The sequence below is a fragment of the Coturnix japonica genome, chromosome 2, assembly GCF_001577835.2.
Source record: "Coturnix japonica isolate 7356 chromosome 2, Coturnix japonica 2.1, whole genome shotgun sequence".
Taxonomy (NCBI): Eukaryota; Metazoa; Chordata; class Aves; order Galliformes; family Phasianidae; genus Coturnix; species Coturnix japonica.
Genome location: NC_029517.1, coordinates 102,227,588 through 102,246,275, shown reverse-complemented (window position 1 = coordinate 102,246,275; position 18,688 = coordinate 102,227,588). Strand labels below are relative to the sequence as shown.

The following is an 18,688-nucleotide window of genomic DNA, read 5'->3' as shown; positions in this document are numbered from 1 at the left end:
CCAATCAGAGATACACTTGTACATGGCACAGTTTTTGACATTGACATGAAACAAGAGACCAAAGCCAACAGAAGATACTTTGGAGTAGTTTAGGAACTTGTCTGCTACGTCATCAGTAAATTTTCAACCAGTTCTCAGCAGCCTAGGTTTACAAGTAGGATCATAAGATTTCTCTTGTAAATTCTGAGAAAATACGTCCTTAGAAGCCTGAGCAGATTTGTTGCTGTTTTGCTGTTTCTCTTGGCAGGGCTGCACGCCACGTACCCAAGAAAGGCTGCGTCAGCATGCAGATCATTCTATACTTTGCCACAGATACATGCTCATCCAAAGTCTCTTGTACTCCTTGACATTCCCCATTAGCAATTCTTTGACCACAAGGGAGGGGTCCAGCAACACAGCAACACAGGAGGCTTCTGAATGAGATGGGCAGGAAGGTGCTCCGCTGTGAATCAATTTGAGAATAGCATGTTCTAATCATCTTAACGCACGTAAGCTTTTATTCATTTAGACACACTTTAAAACTTCGTGAGAATCACTGCAATAATTAACATATTAAAAACTCTGTCTTATCAAAGAAAAACCTTCATATTTTCATGTAATACATTTCTTGGACATTAGATGGCAATCCCCCCACTTCATTTTTCATGCCAGGGGCCCATATTCCTTCCAAAACCAAACACCACCTTCTATCCAACAGGTGAGCAGTCTGCTTAACCCGGAGGAGGCGCGGCTGTTGGAAAGCAAGCGGAGGGCCCAGAGACTCCCCCACCATCACAGCATCCATGCTGCTACAGCAGTTCTCCAGTTTCAGTTTTTGCTTTGAACAGGAAACACAGATGAGTAATAGCTGCATTGAGGAATGCTTCTAATAGGGAGAAGATATACTTACTATGTCCCTTGGATAACCTATGTCATGACTTGGATGTTTCAGTGCCAAAAACCTGCAGGCAGAAGTAGGCAGTTACCTGAATTTCCCCCTCATTTTGTCAGAGGAAGAGAGTTACGAGAATGAAAAGGGTTCGTGTGGCATTTAACAATATAATTTCTATTCTTGCCAATTAAGAAGGGGCCTCCCAAGGGATATCATTAGTCTGTTTAAATCTTTGCTGGGAATTATAAAACTGAATTTAGAAAAGGGCTATTTTGTATCAGTACGTGAAACACACACAACAGGAAGCACCTAGCCACTTTTAGAGGGGAAGTTCTAGAGACAGGAGACAAAATAAGACACCAGTCATTTAAACAACATAAATAACAGATAGAATGGATTCAAAACACCAGATCGAGTTAATATACCTTGGCCTTCAGCCTCTCATTTGTTGTCATGGTCTACGTGCAATGTTTTAGAAAGAAGCAGGAATAACACACCTCAACAACTGTCCAGTGATGGACACGGCGGGAGGAAATCCTTCCTGACCTTCATTAACTCCATGTGATCTATTTTAGCGGCAGTACGAGACATTCTGCCACCTATTCATTTCTGCAGTGCACGTCTGTGATTCATTCACACCAAACTCACTTCCTAAGCTTTCATTTCTCATCTACTTTCACTGTTCGTTGAACGCTCCTTTCAGGGCAAGCTCACCCCTTGTAACAAGTCCTCCTCACGGCTGAGTTCTGGCCTTGCAGTACTCCTTACTTCCAGCTCTTGTGCAAATTCACAGGGGATGTGAGAGGGCTGCAGCTCTCCAAAAGCACAGGTAAAATTAATCATAAGACAGGGGTCCACCCACAGCTGGCGACTCAAATTGCTAATTTTTCATGTACTCTACTGCAGGCCTAACCTTTTATCCTCTCTATCGAGACGGTTGTGTACGTGTGTGTCAAGGTGACAACACTGTGAAAACAGAAGTTCTCAGATGGTACATTATCTCCAATATCAAAGGTCACAAAAGGGTACACGTCGGTAGCTCTCCAGAAGAGACGCTGGTTTTTATGAAAAGTGGGTCAGTTTTAGTTTCATGTAGGTTGTTTGACACAGTGGTTTCTGGCATCACAAGCTCTGGTCTACAGGATACCACAGAGCCTTTGTATCCCTTGCTGTCACTACAGCATTGTGTTTTTCTACCCATTAACCAAGGATAAATGACCTAGATATTGTGCCTATTAAAGCCTCATTTTTCTTTTGCCCTTTTGTTCTTTAGTGTACCATATTATCACATGCTGAACACATTTTAAAGTATTCTCAGTCTCTCGTGCCCCTTTTGAAGGAGTAAAGTAGGCTTTTTAGTGTGCTTTTCTGCAGAGTTACTTAGAGTGGAAAATATGAAGGTAATTCAGGGTTTCTCTTCCTGCCTAGTCCCATGAAGACAATCAGTTCAGCATTTACAGCCGCTAATCTATTGGGGAGCATAGCAGAAAACGCTGCAAAAAGCCACAATGCAAATATAAAACATGAACACCAGTTGTGACGTCCCTAAACGCTACGTTTTATAATTACATCTCTGCATATCATGGGTCACTTTTATTAAAAGCATCATTACTACAGTTGGCAGCAATTTACATCTTATCTTACATGATAGCAGTTTCCAAAGGGAAAAAAAAAAAACAAAAAACAAAAAACAATAATAATAAAAAGACATCACAACAAAGAAAAACAATACATTTACAAAGTCATGTCTGTAAACTTCAAGGCTAGTTTAGAGTTGAGGTAATGCTGTTTAGCTTTGTGGCTAAAGTAACAAAGTCCTTTAATTTAAAAAAGGTACCTGATTTTTATTTTATTTTTTATCTTTTTTTTGTTTCTACCAGTGCATTACAAAGATCACGAGACGATTAAACTGTAGCTTTATCCTGTAAGGACCTTCTCCGCGGGTAAATTTCCAAAAGGTACTCTTCACATTCAACAGCTGCCTTATTATTGCTGCGTCTCAAGACAGAGACATTCACACTATCATGAAGATTGTCAGAGAGAGAGTGTGTGTGGGTGTGTGCGCGCATGTGAGCGGGTGAACTCCCATACAGTCAAAATGAAGCACGAGTACGATATGTATGGTAGATTTCATCTTGACCTTCACAGCAAAAAAAAAAAAAAAAGAAAGGAAAAAAAAAATTAAAAATTAAATATATAACTTCATCCTTCCTTGAAGCAGCACTTCCTTCTATTAGTGCCACTTGATTACAAATTGCTGCTTTTCATAATACCAATGGTACCAAAAGAAAAAAAAAAAAACAAAAAAACCCCAAAAAAAAAACAAAAAAAGAAAGCAGAGCATTATGTCGATTTCCTTAAAAAGACATGATCACCTCTCAAATTTCATCTCTCCTAGGGATAATAAATAATGCACTGCACAATACTTAATGACCAAGATACCTTTTGACACATCTGTATAACATGACTTGAACTTTTTTTTCCTCTTTTCTTTTTTTTTTTTTTCTTTTTTTTTTTGCTACACTATGTTACAGAACAGCTTATAAAAACTAAGTATGGACATTAACTGTGAGTGTAAACAGTAGGACTACCACTTGTCAAAAGTTTAAAACACTTCAACTGTAACTGGTACTGGTTATTCATCATTTTCATTGTTTTCTATTTCTTCTCCCCCATCAAGTGAGTCTAATTCTTCACCCTGTGCTATTTCATCTTCTAAAACAGAGGAATCTGCAGTTTTATCAAGGCTCTCCTCTGCATCGCTGCCTTCCAGGTTTTCTTCATCTTTAAAGGCAGTTCCTTCAGTTTTCTCAGTAGCCTTCTCTTCGTTGGAGCCCACTGCATTCTGAAGTCCTGCTAGTGCTGGGAAACCAGGCAGAGTCAATCCTCCCAGTCCCGGAGGTAGAAACATAGATGGATAGAACAGGCCAGGAGCCATGGTAGACAGCAGGAAAGGATTGAAGGCCAGAGGGTTTGTGGGCAATCCAGTGTTGGTGGTGGTGGTAGTGGTGGCAGTGGCGGTAGTCGCCGCAGTAGCAGCACTGACGGATCCATTCGCAGAGTCAGTAGCAGAAACAGTGTCTGTGCTTTTCTCAGAGTCTTTGTTCTCCTCTTCATTCTCCTTCTTCTTCTCTTCACCTTTTGAAGCGCCATCCTCAGTCTCTCCTTGACCGGAAGCAGTAGTGGCATTTCCAGTAGTAGCCGTTATTGGGTTATTCAACAATCCGCTTAGTCCAAACATATTGGGCAATCCTGCCATCCCTGGCAACATCAGAGGCAACATGGCAGCTGGATTTTTAGCATCCCCCCCAGCAGCAGCAGCTGTTGCTAACCCTGGCGGAAAGCCCATGAGGCCTGCGAGCTGGAGAGACTGCAGGTTCTGTAGATTCTGGAGGCTGGTGAGGTCCATTCCAGCAAACAGACTGTTCATTAGTAGTGGGTTGATTCCCGAAGTTGATGCTACAGCAGCAGCTGCTGCAGCTGCTTTGGCAATTTCACTTTTTGGCCTTCTTCCTCTTCTGCTTGCTCCTTCCTCCCTCACAACAGGTCCAGTGAGAAGACGGTCAAACATAGACTCTGGAACAAAACCCTGAGAAAGGGATGCAGAAAAATAGAGATTTATTCTCTATTAGCTTTTGTAGTTTTTAGCAGCTAACTAGCTACAATGGAAGAAACTGAAGGGATTTTATCACATTATTTTTTTTAATTCGAAGTTTGTTTTTCAGCCCTGGTAGATCATGAGCAGCTAGCTACTGAAGTGACAACACTAGAACACATAAGAAAAACTGAAGAAAAAGTCACATGTATTGCCTATTTAAACAGGGCAGAAGAACAAATAAACGCTGAATCACAGTAGCTTGTACTTCCCAGTTAACTCCAGTATAGGGAGTGGTATTTTAAAAAGTATTTGCTGAACTGCACACTCTATTTCAAATAACAGTTATCAAATAAAAGGCAGCACAGCTAATTCTTTGATGCTACAAACTACCAAGGTGATTACTGTTTCTGCTGTGCACATGAAAAATACTTAGTTTAGTAGTTATATAATATACTAACACCTGTATTTATTGAGAATTGCTGCTTACTAAATGAAAGAAATACAAAATAATCAACAGAAACATAACTAATGTTGAAGGTTACTTTACTGTACCTGATTTTTCCAGTGTACTGCAATCCCACTCTAGAGAAACCTTCTATCACCTTTGCCCTTAGCTGGATAACACCCATCCTGACACTACAATTTCCTCAGCTCAGAACTACTAGCAATGAGATAAAGAATTTAATCATCAGTGCTTGCCTGCAAAAATTTACGCAACCTTCAACCTTCCTGTGCTGTAATCTAGAGAGAAGCATGGAATTAAAGTTTCACTTACAGACTGTTTAACAATGTCAGTCCAATCTGGAGCAACAGCAAATTCAGGATTTTCTTCTAACCATCTTGGCAAGTCCTTCATTGGAGGGGCCATAGCTCCACCCATCTAATGCAAAAGGTAAGGTAATACTTAAAAACACAAACAAAAAACAACTGACCAAACAACCCAAACCAAACTGCTACATTTTCTATCTGTGCGCTTTCATCTATGAAGGATGACAGTAAAGAATTTCAGTTCACAAGGTGGAAAAATGAACTAAAACTACCTAATGATACAAGAATTGAAAAGACCATGTTTAAAAAACACAGCAAAATGTCGCAGTCCAGGCAGTGCTAGTAATTAATTTCATACCTAATGTAAGGAAATAACACGCTAGACAGTTTCAAAAAATAGGAGTTACACAACTTAAATGACTAATATGTGCATACCATTAGTAAAGGAGGAATTATGGGTTCTGAGTGATAGTAAGAATAAATGTCAGTATGAAATTAAACTTTTTAAAGAAGAAAGTTTGGAACAGAAAGCCTCATGCAAAGGCATTATTACACAATTTAAACAACTCTATTCAATGAAGTTTTTACCTTCTTCCCATTTCGCTTATTTACAACAGGTACCCTTTCTTCTCCCGTCAAGGTGTTTATATCCAGTTTATTAGGGTTTCGACATCTGTGTCGCTTTTGTTTCGGCTTCTGAAATGAGGAAAACAGCACATCTGCACTCTTCTGGAAAGAAGAGAAATGTGTTGCTTTTTAGTTCTTTCATTCACTTGACCAAAATCAAGAATTATGACACCTCTTCTAACAAAAATTTTAAGAAGGGGCCAATTACTCTACCCTCAAAAAATGTTTTTCCTGAACATACATAGAAATCCCAGTGCCTCCTGAGTGTTTAGATATTGCAGTAAATGTAGCTAGGATGGAAAGTTCCGCTGAAACCCAGACAGCTGAAAATCCAATGACTACACCCAATATGAAGAAAGTTATTTCCATGTCTGTAAAATTAACTTCTATACTATTCTAATACAACTACACTTTTAAAATCACATACTTACTGGTACATAACTTGGCATATCTACAGTGTAAGTAGGATGCAATTTAAGCCATTCAACTAAATCCTTGTTTTTGGGAGCATCTTCTCCCACCAGCCTGGTCCCATCCTCTAGATTGATTACAGGGATGCGAGTGTCTGGGTCCAGTTGACCAGGAGATGGAATGTTCCTTGCTGGTAGGGCTTCCATATCTTCTTCAAAAGCTTTGGTCACTTCTGCATCCTCCTGAAAACATGAACACCAGTATTAATTCTCACTCTGAGGCAGCAGTTTCCTGGGGGAAATTATTTCAGGGACTAAAGTTAAAGTCTCAAGGCATTAGTTAATAAGACATAAATGTTTCCACTATGTAAAGCAGTCAAGTTAGGGGATTTTGTAAATTTACACTCTTTGAACATTAAAGAACAGACAGAGCAGTTTTCATTGCATTATCAGTTAATGGTCCCTAAGACCATTCCTTCCTTCACTTCTGCCAGAACAGAGAGCATAAACTTAAGCCTCAAAATGTATGTTATACCATACTATATTTCAAAGGAAAAAATGTCTTTTTGAAATTACATACTAGTTAAAAGCAAGTCACAATCTGCTATAGTAAAAACTTGATATAAACAACATTTTGTTGGGTTCAAAATTAAATTCAAAGCAAAAGCTGGCTGGGTAAGAACCATACATTATCATTTACTATAGGATAACAACACTGTAAACTCACATTCAGAAAGTACTAGACACAGAAGAACAAATAGGAGACAAAAAAGGTTGCTGTCTTACTACAGTCAATGATGTCCGTTTGTTGCTCATAAATAACAGATCAAGCCCTTCTACATTTTTCCTCCTTCCTCTCCTCCTCTTCATGGGTGGTTCTCCATCTATTAAAGAGCCATTTAGTAGATGCCTTGTGGGTGTGCGTGAAAGACCTGCTTGCAGCAGCTCCATTTGAGTTTTAAAGGCATCGGACACGGGTGTGGAGACATTAGGCAAGATAAACTTTGAAGTAACAGATGAAAAATTTGAGGTAGAACTTGTTGCCTCTCGTGAGGCCTTTGATAAATCTACAACCTTTTCTTGTCCATTTTCTGAGACCACCTGAGACTCACGTAACTGGGCAACCATTTCCATAAGATTTCTCCTTTTGGCAGCTCTCTCAGCCTCTATTTCAATCTTTCTTCGTCTTCGCCTCCTCTGACGTGGAACCGATAAATTGAGTGCATCTTCCTAATGAAATATTAAGATTTCCAAACATTAACACAGCTCTGTTAACTACACTGATTTTACAGCAGAACGAACATGTAATTTGAGAAAACAAAGCCTTTACTGTACACAAGGTAACACTGCCTTTTATTTTTCCTGTTTTATTCAAAGGAATGCTATTTTTTTCATATTATGCAAAATAAGTGCACAAAAGACAAAGTTTTCTGTAAGAGTAAGAAAGATGCAGCCTTGCCTTTGACAACTGAGGAGAAGCAGTGATGTCTTCACTGCCACTGATGCTGGCTTGACCAATCATGGAGAGCTCTGCAAAGCTTCTTTTTTGCAGAGGGCTGTCCACAGCTGTTGGAGTATACCCAGGTATGAGTCCCTGGAAATCAAACATCTGGCGCCTATTTACTGGCCACTTCCCTTTCAACACTGCTTCACAGATGTTGTCTAATCGGTTGATCATTACTCGATCCTGTGTAAAGGAAAAGTACATAATGAACCTTTAGCACAGAGGTTGCCTGTTAATCTCAAATGAGTATAACTACTCTGTCTAGTTCGGCACAGCTTAAGAAAGACATGAAAAAAACTATTCTTCCAGGCCAGGATAAACTGATTGCCTGAACAAAGCTAACATATGGGGAATTTTGTAAAATAGAGCTAGAGTTTAAAAACAGAATTTATATTGAGGTGAAGGAAGAAGACGTCAAATTTTCTGTTGGGCAGTGCACCAACAGACAGATTGTAGCAGAAACTCACAATTATTTTACACTTCTGACTTGAGCAGTTAGCAAAATCAACAGTTTGGAAGGGAAAAAAAATCAAAACATCTGCAATGAGTATTTTTAAAACTGCAGTTCTTGAGATCCAAGAGGCTGGATCTGCAATTCTGTCGTAGGAAGTGGATCCTCATTAGCGTCACTATTAATAAAGTTCAACATTATGAAACAAGCACCAACCTAGGGACATCTAATGAATGTCAATTTTCATTCCACACCCATTATCACTTCAAATTTCACTGAAGCGTGTACACTAAAAATCTCTGATTATGTGTATTAGTCTACTTATGCTGAACCTACATAGATTAGGGATTTGTTTTTACTCTATAACCAAAATAAGATTTTAGTTCATGTTTCCAAAATACATACTGAAAGCAAAGAAGATGAGTATAATTCTTTTCCGTTTCAGTATTCAAGTACATTCCACGCTAGCCTGTCTGAAGTAGTAGAAACTTCAGAACTATGAGAAATACTGCTGATTAGGGAATATGAGCATCAGTTAGCTTCCTGAACAGCATAACAGCGCAAAGGCCACTAGCAAATCTCAGCAGCTGCAACAGACTGCTTGCTTTCTCCAGGAATAAGCCTATTAAGAGCAAGGTCCCCCCGCCCTACCCCGCCCCCTCCCAAACCAGATGGCCCTGTTATGGTGATTAGTAAGCTTAAGACTATTACTACTTTATTTCTCTTCACTGCCCTCACTGCAAAAGACAGTACTAAATTATGCATGGATTTATTATGATGTTACAGTTCGATATTTTTCCAAAAAAATTGTGTTTGATATATTTCTGCACTGTTCCCAAATTAAGATACAGCTTTTATCCTATGTAAAACTGCTGCTTGTATATGCAGGACACCTTAATACAATTACATCTGTCAACATTACATAATGGCTTAGATCATGTAGGTCACCAGTACCCTTTTCCCCATCCCAAACCGAAAAGGTGATCTTACAGAATATCTCTGCTCTCCTTGCAGACTGCTCTGCAGCTGAAATCTAAAATTCAAAGTCATAAATTTGCTTCAATCAATGACGGTGTAAGAGGTGTGATCCTACATTCAGAAAGTTACAAGGCCTATAAGGAACTCACATCTGTCAGCAGTTTGCTGTTTTACAGTAAAGCAATTCTGTTCATTTCCTCCACTAATCTGTACACAATTGAACAATAAAAAGCCATTTCAAAAATCATTCTCAGAATAAAGTCTCATGTTCACTATAAGCACAGAATTGTACAAAGCTCTCTTTGCAGCACACTTCTCACACATTATCTGTATTGAAAACAGCGCATCCCATCCTACCCCCAACCAACCTTAGGCCAGAAAGAAAAGGCAAAAGTTCTCTCATGAAGCAGCTGGACCACAGAAGGATCCCCATCTTCCATGTAGAATCCATCGCGTGTTTCATCCCTTGCGGTACTCATAGAGGCATTGCTTTCTTCATCAAAATTCTTACCCTGAGAAACTGCTCCTGCTGAGTAATAACCATGACCAAGAATTAACTGCAAAACTTCGGAACCATCCAATGTCAGCCTCAATAGATAGATTAAGACAAGAACATTTGATACCATACTTTTAACTCTGATGTTCCATTATTACTACAACAGAGCCTTAGTCTTCTGCACTTGGCACAGAAATTGTACTTTTTAGATCAATAAATTATCCGGGAAATCATTCCTCACAGGGACAAAAAGACCTGTTAAAGCTGGATTGTTTTAGCTTCTATGGTTTGGTGGTGGTTTTTTTTTTTGGAAAGTTTATCTACCCACCTGATACCTGGAAAAGGTGAGCAACTGCTAAATGCAGCCTATCCATGCTCCAAAACAGCTCCTTGTGTGCTTGTGTGCCACTTACCAGCTGGCACAAGTCAGAACAACTATGGGACTCATGCTAAACTAAGTGCATAGGACTGACCTGACCAAAGCGTTACCTTCAGGTTGGGAGGACTCTTCTGATTTGTCATCATCATCCAGTTTCTCCTCTTCATCTTCTTCTGAACCTTTTTCCGAAATAGATTTTGGGTCTACATCTGTACTCATTTCTATGTCTTTCAATTCACATTTAACAGAGCCAGTCTCAGCCTCAGCATCGCAGTCCTGTTTAGTGTCTTTATCTGCAATATCCGTCTCTTCCTTGACATCGGACTTTTCTTTGGCTGCTGGATTTTCAGATCCTTCAACTTTAGATTCCGTTTGTTCTGTACTTTTTTCTTCTTGTACTGGTGTGGATGGGACAATAGGTGGTGTTTGACTGCAGCCAGCACCCACAGGGTGTAGAGAAGAGACAGTATTTGCATTACCCGCCCCTCTGTTTTGAGCAAAGTTTTTGTGTGCCTCAAGAAAAGACAGTTCAGGATCATTCAGAATGTGATAATCTGTCCTACTGACTCCATGTTTAGCAGCACCAATCAGTAAGTCTTTGTCATGTTTACCACACTCCCACCACTCCGGCAGATCCAAGCTCGGTTGGCAAAGTTTTAGCCTCTCTCCCAGCTGTGGGTGATGAAGAACCTGTTCACGGATTTTCCGTAACAGCTCTATGCGATATAAAGTTCTGGAAGCACGTTCTTCTGTGATCGGTTCAATCATAGTAGAAAGATCAGGTGGCTCTGCAATGACATTGGTTTGTACTGTTTAACACTGACTAGATGTATGCCCATCTCTAAATCATTGCACCTAGGAATTAAGTTTCAACAACGAAACTGTCTACTAATAGTCAAGTCCATTTCTGCAGTCAGTAAAACTTACCATCATCTGGCTTGACTGGCATTCGGCACACTCGTCTACACATATTCACAAAGCCATTAAAATACTTCTCCAAGCTTTCATCGGACTTTTTATCAAGCCTGGCAAACGCTCTGAATTGATTCCAGTCAAATTGATGTTTTATAGGATCAAAAATAATTCCAAAAGTAGACACTACACGATAAAAATCGGCTTCTTCTCTTCTTGTCCACCTATTCAAGAAGAAGGGAAAAAAAAAAAAAAGAGGCCACTGAGTAAAGGCGAGCTCAAACAGTTTGGATACCCCCAGGCCCCAGTTTATACTCTCAAAGCAGAGTACTGGCAACACACAAACTTAATTGAGATTTAAAGGAAAACATCATTGAGAAACTCACTTTTGTCGTTTTTCAGTTATTATAGCCTCCCTTTCTGCTTCTAGTGCCCTCACTTCTTCCCGAGGCCGACGTCTCCTGCGGTCAGTCTTCATTAGTGCCTCTTGCCTCATTTGTTGCCTTTTATAGCTGCGCTGATAGGCAGTAATGAGGCGACGCAGACGGGTAGTCAGGGTTGAAGTGTTGGGCCAGTAGAGTTGGCCTAACTCAGAATTGCTTTCACTGTGCTTGTCTAGAGAATAGAGAAGTATTTGTGCACTGCAAAACCAGCACTAAGCATTTCAAAGTTTCTAAGGCTAAAACTGGATTCCTGTCTGATCAGATAAGAACATACGCTTCATTAATATTGGTGCAGAACAAATTAGAAACAGGATAACTACACTGGTAGGAAATAAAAAATAGAATAAAACCATCTGACTCCACAAACTCAAATGACTGTGAAGCATTTAGAGATAACTATCAGGTATTATTATTCAATGTTATGAATGCAAACATATTATGAATACCTTTAAGTATTTAAATTAATGCAGTAGAGCTTTAAATACGTTACTAAGAAGATCATTCCATCTCAGTGAAAACACCTATGCTTATGATTTCCCACTTCATTATTTTCACTTAAACTTGGCACTTTTCCTCCATACCGAGGAACTTATCTACAGCAACTTCAAGATTATCTCGGCAAAAGCATCAACAGCAGCATAATGAAACATCTAGTTTTTATCATCACAATTTCTACCATGTAATTAGAAACCCAGAAAGCCTTAATGTGGGATTATTCAAACATGGTAAATAATTGTTTTGAAACACGTGAAGCATGAAGAGATTTGGCACCAAGAAGTTTACTGTGATGTTTTCCCAAAACACAGCCCATTTTTTCATGTGCTAATAAAAACAGTCCACCTTTTCCTAAATGGTCTATTTTTGCCTAAATTTTTTTTTTTTTTTTTTTTTTTTTTTTTTAATTTTACTTCTACTGTTTAAGTATCAAATTTAGGAACAAAAGGAAGCAAAAGGAATGGCTATGACTTCTGTTTTCTTGGATGGTTCACTTTTTCAGCACTGTGTATTTTTGTAGTTTTCTTACTGAGATTAATTTTTTTGGTATAATCTTACTTGGGTGGATTTCAATGGACTCTTCTTTGTCTTCCGGAGGTGAGTTTGCAAATTCCTTTGGGAGAAGACAGAAGTTATTTTAGTTTTCAGCTTTGACCATATGTTATTGTTTGCAGAAAAAAAGATGTTATCTTTCAAATACAGGAGAAAAGTATCTTTGTAAGGCGAGTTTATCTGGTGGCTCACAAACTACACATTAGGATAAACATGGTGTGTCAGTTATGTTTACAAATACTTGTAATTACAGAAACTTGGAAGTTCTTACATCAATTTCATCCTTGAAAGGAATTCTGGTTGGCTTATATTCTGGATCTTCATCTTCTCTGTCGAATTCACCTCTAAAAATATTTAAAATAAGCAATTTAAAACAATACTGTTTTTGAAAGGTTATTTTTCTGGAAAGAAAAGCAAAAACAAAAAGCTACAAAAGCCGTCAGAACGGTGTACCAAGCTACACATTTATATTTCATGCTCAACTGTGTAAGCAATTTTACATACTTTTTACATTATGTGATCACTTCAGATCCTCAGGCAAGAGATGTAAGCAGAATATGACACATGAACTCATGCCAACATATACAATGCTGATAAAGTTTATTAATTTTTTCATGTCGTCCTTACCCATCACCGCCATCTGCTAACATGTCTGTCCCTCTCTGTTCAGCAGCTATGGCCTTTGCATCAGGCATGCCAACTCGTTCCAGAAAGCACAGTGTTGAATCAGCTCTCATGGAATTGTACTTCTCATAACCTGGGAAATATTAAAAAAAAAAAAAAAAAAAAAAAAAAAGGGAGTGTGGTCATCAAATACTATAAAATATATTAGCTGTTACTAGAATGCCTTTCTCCCATCCATGCTTCATGGATGTTTCAGCATAATGTGAGCTGAATTACAACAAACATTAATTAAAAAAAAAAAAAAAAAGAAATTAAAGCTATGAACAACTGTAAAAAGAACAGTTCAGGTAGTGAAATACAGTTTTCTGGGTTCATTTATTTATTTTTAAATAAAATTAAGGAGCTGAATCTGTGATTTTAAAGGAATTATTTACTAAAAAATTATGCATTTTTTACTATTTTCCCCCTTAGTTTTCATTTGTGGAATAACAAATTTTTTTCATACTGGGAAATCTCATCAGCACAGAAACATCTAAACATCAGTAGCATTATCAAACAGTAAAAATTGAATAGTTTTTTTCAACATAATCTCTTTATAAAGCGACAATCTTTCACCAAAACTAACCTCACTCTTCTCTAAAGATTCCTACGTAACTTTTGCAGTAGTTCCCCATATCCAGCACTCCCTTACTGCAAACATGCAGATGTGAATGGAAACACACACACACACACACACAGTAGCTCTGCTCTAGCCTTGCTGGAACCCTCAGTGTAGGCTGCGAAAATGCTGTATACATGGGTTATACGTAAGGCCAACGAACCTGTCTTATTAGGTTTAGGATGATGCATGTCAGTAAGATGACACTGTTCCCTCTATGGTTTTCAAACTGCTGTTTGCTTTTTTTACTGCCCAAGTTGACTAGATGGAAAATGGCAGATCCCAACAGTGCACTGCAGGAAAATGATTTTTAGACTAGACTTGCCTCAGCTGAGCCCACAAAACAGAGCTGCTGTACATAGGCAGAACAGCACAATTCAATTAGGATTTGTACTACAACACACTGCTCCTAACTGCTGTAGAGCCTCAAGCCAAACTGTAATCATGAAAGGTTTTATAAGCCATCATTCTCCCCTTTAGTCAGGCTGGGCTGCTGAGAATACCTCTGCGACCTCCAGAGAATTGGGATTATAATCAGGAATCGCTCACTGTATATATCATGCCAGCTCTGCATCCCCAGCCTTTCAAAGTTAACAAGGCTGCATCCCACTCAAGGGAGCCGGGAGTTCTCAACACTGACATTTGTGAAATATTGCTTGGAACAAAGCCCAGGAGGCACTTGTACAGATTAATAGCAGAGGTTAAGCCCACCGTCCACTTTGACACTGGTTGGCAGAGTTAGCAAGTGAAGCAGTGCTGGAAGCAAAGTTTATGGAGATCTATCTTACTATTTGGCTATTATTTAAACAAATATGGCTTTGTTTTATTTACAGCCAAGAAAGTAATGTTTTCTTCTCAAATGTTCTGCAAACATTTAAAAACAGCATCTGATATTTACAGCTCATATTAGGTTTTTAATGCAGGCAAGAAAAAAAAAAAGGGAGATACAAGCCAACAGTTCTTTGGAACAATACTTGTTAATATTATGACTGAACAGTCCTACACACAGAAAGCGTTACAACTGAGTTTTGTTCAGAGTGAGACACCACTTACCGTGTTTGAATACTCCAATTAAAAGGGATTTATCTGCCTCCTTATCCCACCAGTCTGCAGGAACTTCAGCGTGGAACGGCTCAGGTATCCATACATCTACTTCACTATAAAGACAGCATTATGAACATTCACAAAGATGATCGGACAAAAACGTTAGAAAAAAAAAAAGAAGTAGTTCACACCATTTTGTAAATAAGCTTCTTGAGGGGGAAAAAACAACACAAATTAGAACACGTGGAAAATTAATTAGGATTGTTTAAAAGGAAATAATGAAAAAATATTAGTCTATTTTAGGAGCCAAATGCCAGTGGTTACCCAAACGTACTCATTTACAGTCTTAGTATTTAAAAAAAAAAAAAAAAGAAAAGAAAAAAGAAAAAAAGAAAAATTAAAATGGAGTTACAATAATCCCTCAATATTAACAATACTGAAAAAACATTTCTGTTATTTCCCACACTGTTCCCTCCTCCAAGAAAACTACCCACCTCATTTGATAAAATAATAATGTGGCTTGGGAGCACATTTAACAGAAAGCACAACAACCTTTAACTGCTGAAATTATTATAATACATGTGCTTTACATAAGCCAGCATCATAAAGCAAAAAAATAAACCTGCGCTTGCACTAACCTTGAGTCAGCACCCTCTAAGATCCTGTCTGCTTGGTCCCCTATAACTTCTTGTCGTAGATAGTACAGCATGCGGACACGCAGCAGGACCCTGGAGAGGAAGGCAGAGGGGGGAAAAAGTTCTTAACTTCAGGACTGTTTGCCAACAGTGGCTTTTGGCAGCTGCTGCTGTTCATCCATCATCCTGCCAAGGCTGATTAGCCATGCTGTATGGTAGGCTTGAAGCGTGACAGATGGTGGCACATAATCACCTCTGTGTGGTGCTTTCTGCTGGCTTCCAACAGGCCTGCCTGGCAACCGCTTACACTGCACAGAGAGGGACCGAGAGCAGCCCGGCCCCGGCGCATTTCATTTAGTTCTACCTAGTGCAGCTTGTGAAGTTTAGACACGTACTCTACCACTGCCTCTGAAGTATTGAAGCAAGTTTGTAAACAACTGAGCAGATGGCTTTCAGTAACTGTTCTGCTTCATTATCTCATAAAATTTCCTCAGCTGCTGCCTTAATACCATTTTTGGAAGCACATCAGAAGTTGTAGGAATAAACGAGATATAAAATCTGGTTTTACTACCTTACAATAAACCCTCAATATGGAATGTCAGGTTTTTCAGATTATACAACTTTTTGCTTCCGAGAATGGGAGGGAAAAAAAATAATCCCCCATTTCCCCTAGGAGATATTAACTATTTTTAATCTCTATAGCTCAAATTGCTATTTAATTTTACCTGTACACAACATAAGCACCATAAGGAAGTGAAGTCTTCCTTGCCTGTGTTTATTTTTTCCCATCCCTGCAACACTACGGTCGTTTTTGGGACTGCTGTCAGGTGTTGCGGCAGCAGCTTAAGCTGGCAGGAGAGAGAACGGCAGACTCTGGATTTTCAAGGAGACTAGAAAAGAGGTCATCGCTACAGAAAAAAATGTCTCCCTGGAAATAATCAAGCTCTTCCATGTTTACCCAATTCAGGGCACCCCCTGCTGCCTAGTTCATGAAGTAGAATCAGCACCAGATAAAATGGAGACTCTTCTCTCTGCCTTCTCCCTGTATCCAAATCCATTTCAGCTACAGTTGAATTGCTGCTCTCTTGGAACAGAGTAAGGGTAACTGGGGAGGCAGTAATCTGATCACCCAGTTGCATGAAAAATTTAGACCACCACCAGTTTTGAGAGCTCCTTGTTAGGGATCTGATGCAATAGGAGTGATTTCCAGTTTTACATGTGTTACCCAAGCAGTCCTTGGATGAATAGGGATTTGAATCAAGGTCATTTCTACATTTCAAAACATGTCAGACATGCTTTTTTTGTGTGCTTGGTAACCGGGACCAGTAAGGGACACCTTTTCTCTATGTGGCTATAGAAATAAGCTGTGGAGGGTCTCTATCATCTTTGGATTAAGTAATACCAGATACTACATCAAGCCAAAAGAAGAGAAAAAGATAAAACTAAACCAAAATGCAGAGGTCCTTTACACCTTTCAGGAGCCCTCCACATTAAAGCAGCATGCACGTTACACATGAGGACACCCTGCTCTTACTTATCCAATAGATATGGCTATCTGATGAAGGAGATTACTCATGCTTCCAGTTGTCTTCTACCTCAGCTTGATTTTACCTGGGCTGAACATGTTGTTTCTACAATTCACTTAGCCCTGGTGGGTCTAGGAAGTGAAGGAAAAAGCCAGCAACTGAAAATACTCTTGTACAGTGATACATCAGGCTTTCCAATCCTTCTAATTGTTCTTTTATTATTTCAGCAGCAGTATTTTAAAAATGAGTTTAAGGCTGATCTGCAAACTGATATAACAAGTAATGAGGGCATGTTACCTGGGAGAGCAGAATAATGTTACAAGGAAAACTTTAATTACTTTATGAGGAAGTGAAAAGTAATAACCAAACTCAGTAACAGTTTAGGAAAAAGGCAAAAACCAGTTCACTTGCATGTACACTTGCCAACATAATTCTCTAAATATCCGTTCTCATCAGCTAAGTATTAAGCTTCATTAGCATCTAGAAATGAACTAATAAACCTTTTAAATGTCTTTTCTCCTTCACACCCCCTGTTGACAGGCCACAGATACTTTTGAAATCAATAATTTCTTTCTAAGAAACAGTTCTAATAAGACACAGTACATATTAAAAGCACAAAGTAATGACAGCTTTTCAGCGACACCACTTTACACATGTACGCTATATAGCCAATGAAGAACACTATTGAAAGAAGCTGACACAAAAATAAATCAGATATTACATACTAAAAGCAAAGAAGAGATGCACTTCAGAGACATTCATTCAATAATTAAGCAAAGTAACACACAAAACAGAATGATCTTTATCCCCTTAGGTTTTCATTTTAGTAAGATGTTCAAAATTGCAAACATCCAGTCAAGGCAATGATTAAGTTTAGAGAATATGGTGAGAAATTCAGACAAAGGAGAACAGGAGAAGAAACATTCAGTATCATGTGGACAGCAGAAGAGGAAGGAAGAAAAAGAACGAACAGATATATCCATGCAGAGGTGAACTACTACATGCAATTCAGGGTAACTAAGATTTAGAAATCTGAATTTAAGATCTATGGGAGAAAAAACTCTACAGATATTTGCCTGATAGACCTCACAAGAAGATAGTATTAACAAATAGCTTTTGTTTAAAAAGATCACAGAATATCCCAAGTTGGAAGGGACTCACAAGGATCACTGAGTCCAACCCCTGGCTCCCACACGGGACCACCCAAAATTCAAACTCTATGTATAAGAATCATTTGGACAGTGGTCTCAAGCTCTAGCAGCTTGGGGCAGTGACCACTGCCCTGGGCAGGCTGTCCCAGGGCCTGACCACCTGCTGGTAAAGAACTTTTTCCTAACAACCAACTTGACTGTTACCAGAGTGCAGAGATCTGAGCTGCCCCACTGCTCCCCTCATGAGGAGCTATAGGCTGCTACAAGGCCTCCTCCTCTCAGCCTTCTCCTCTAGGCCAAACAAACCAACAGACCCAGCAACTCCTCCTGCACTTTGCACTCTAGACTCCTCACCATCTTCACAGCCCTCTTTTGGGGCTTCTAATAATTTCATTTTCATCTTATATTGTGGTACTCAAAATAGCTCACAGTGCTCAAGGTAAAGTCACACTAGTGCAGAGCAGAGCAGGATGTTCAGTTGTCAAGAGAAACAGATTTAAGTGAGGGCATATTCTTTCCCTTATGCTAATAGGAATAATCACAAATTTGATTTCATTCTTATTTAT

General features: G+C 39.0%; 1 protein-coding gene across 1 annotated transcript in view; it reads right to left on the bottom strand.

Annotated features, from left to right (window-relative positions):
- Positions 1-2,408: 2,408 nt before the first annotated feature.
- The window catches only part of CHD7 (chromodomain helicase DNA binding protein 7), a 122,105-nt gene continuing 105,825 nt past the window's right edge, over positions 2,409-18,688 (bottom strand). Inside the window, exons 25-39 of the mRNA XM_032442738.1 lie at positions 15,449-15,538; positions 14,820-14,923; positions 13,112-13,241; positions 12,756-12,828; positions 12,491-12,545; positions 11,381-11,609; positions 11,010-11,218; positions 10,193-10,870; positions 9,576-9,736; positions 7,734-7,961; positions 7,061-7,504; positions 6,296-6,517; positions 5,826-5,966; positions 5,245-5,349; positions 2,409-4,460 (exon numbers count right to left, since the gene is read on the bottom strand). Of these exons, the coding sequence (XP_032298629.1) occupies positions 3,507-4,460; positions 5,245-5,349; positions 5,826-5,966; positions 6,296-6,517; positions 7,061-7,504; positions 7,734-7,961; positions 9,576-9,736; positions 10,193-10,870; positions 11,010-11,218; positions 11,381-11,609; positions 12,491-12,545; positions 12,756-12,828; positions 13,112-13,241; positions 14,820-14,923; positions 15,449-15,538 (3,823 nt within the window). The 3' untranslated portion in view covers positions 2,409-3,506. The remainder of the gene's footprint in view (positions 4,461-5,244; positions 5,350-5,825; positions 5,967-6,295; positions 6,518-7,060; positions 7,505-7,733; positions 7,962-9,575; positions 9,737-10,192; positions 10,871-11,009; positions 11,219-11,380; positions 11,610-12,490; positions 12,546-12,755; positions 12,829-13,111; positions 13,242-14,819; positions 14,924-15,448; positions 15,539-18,688) is intronic.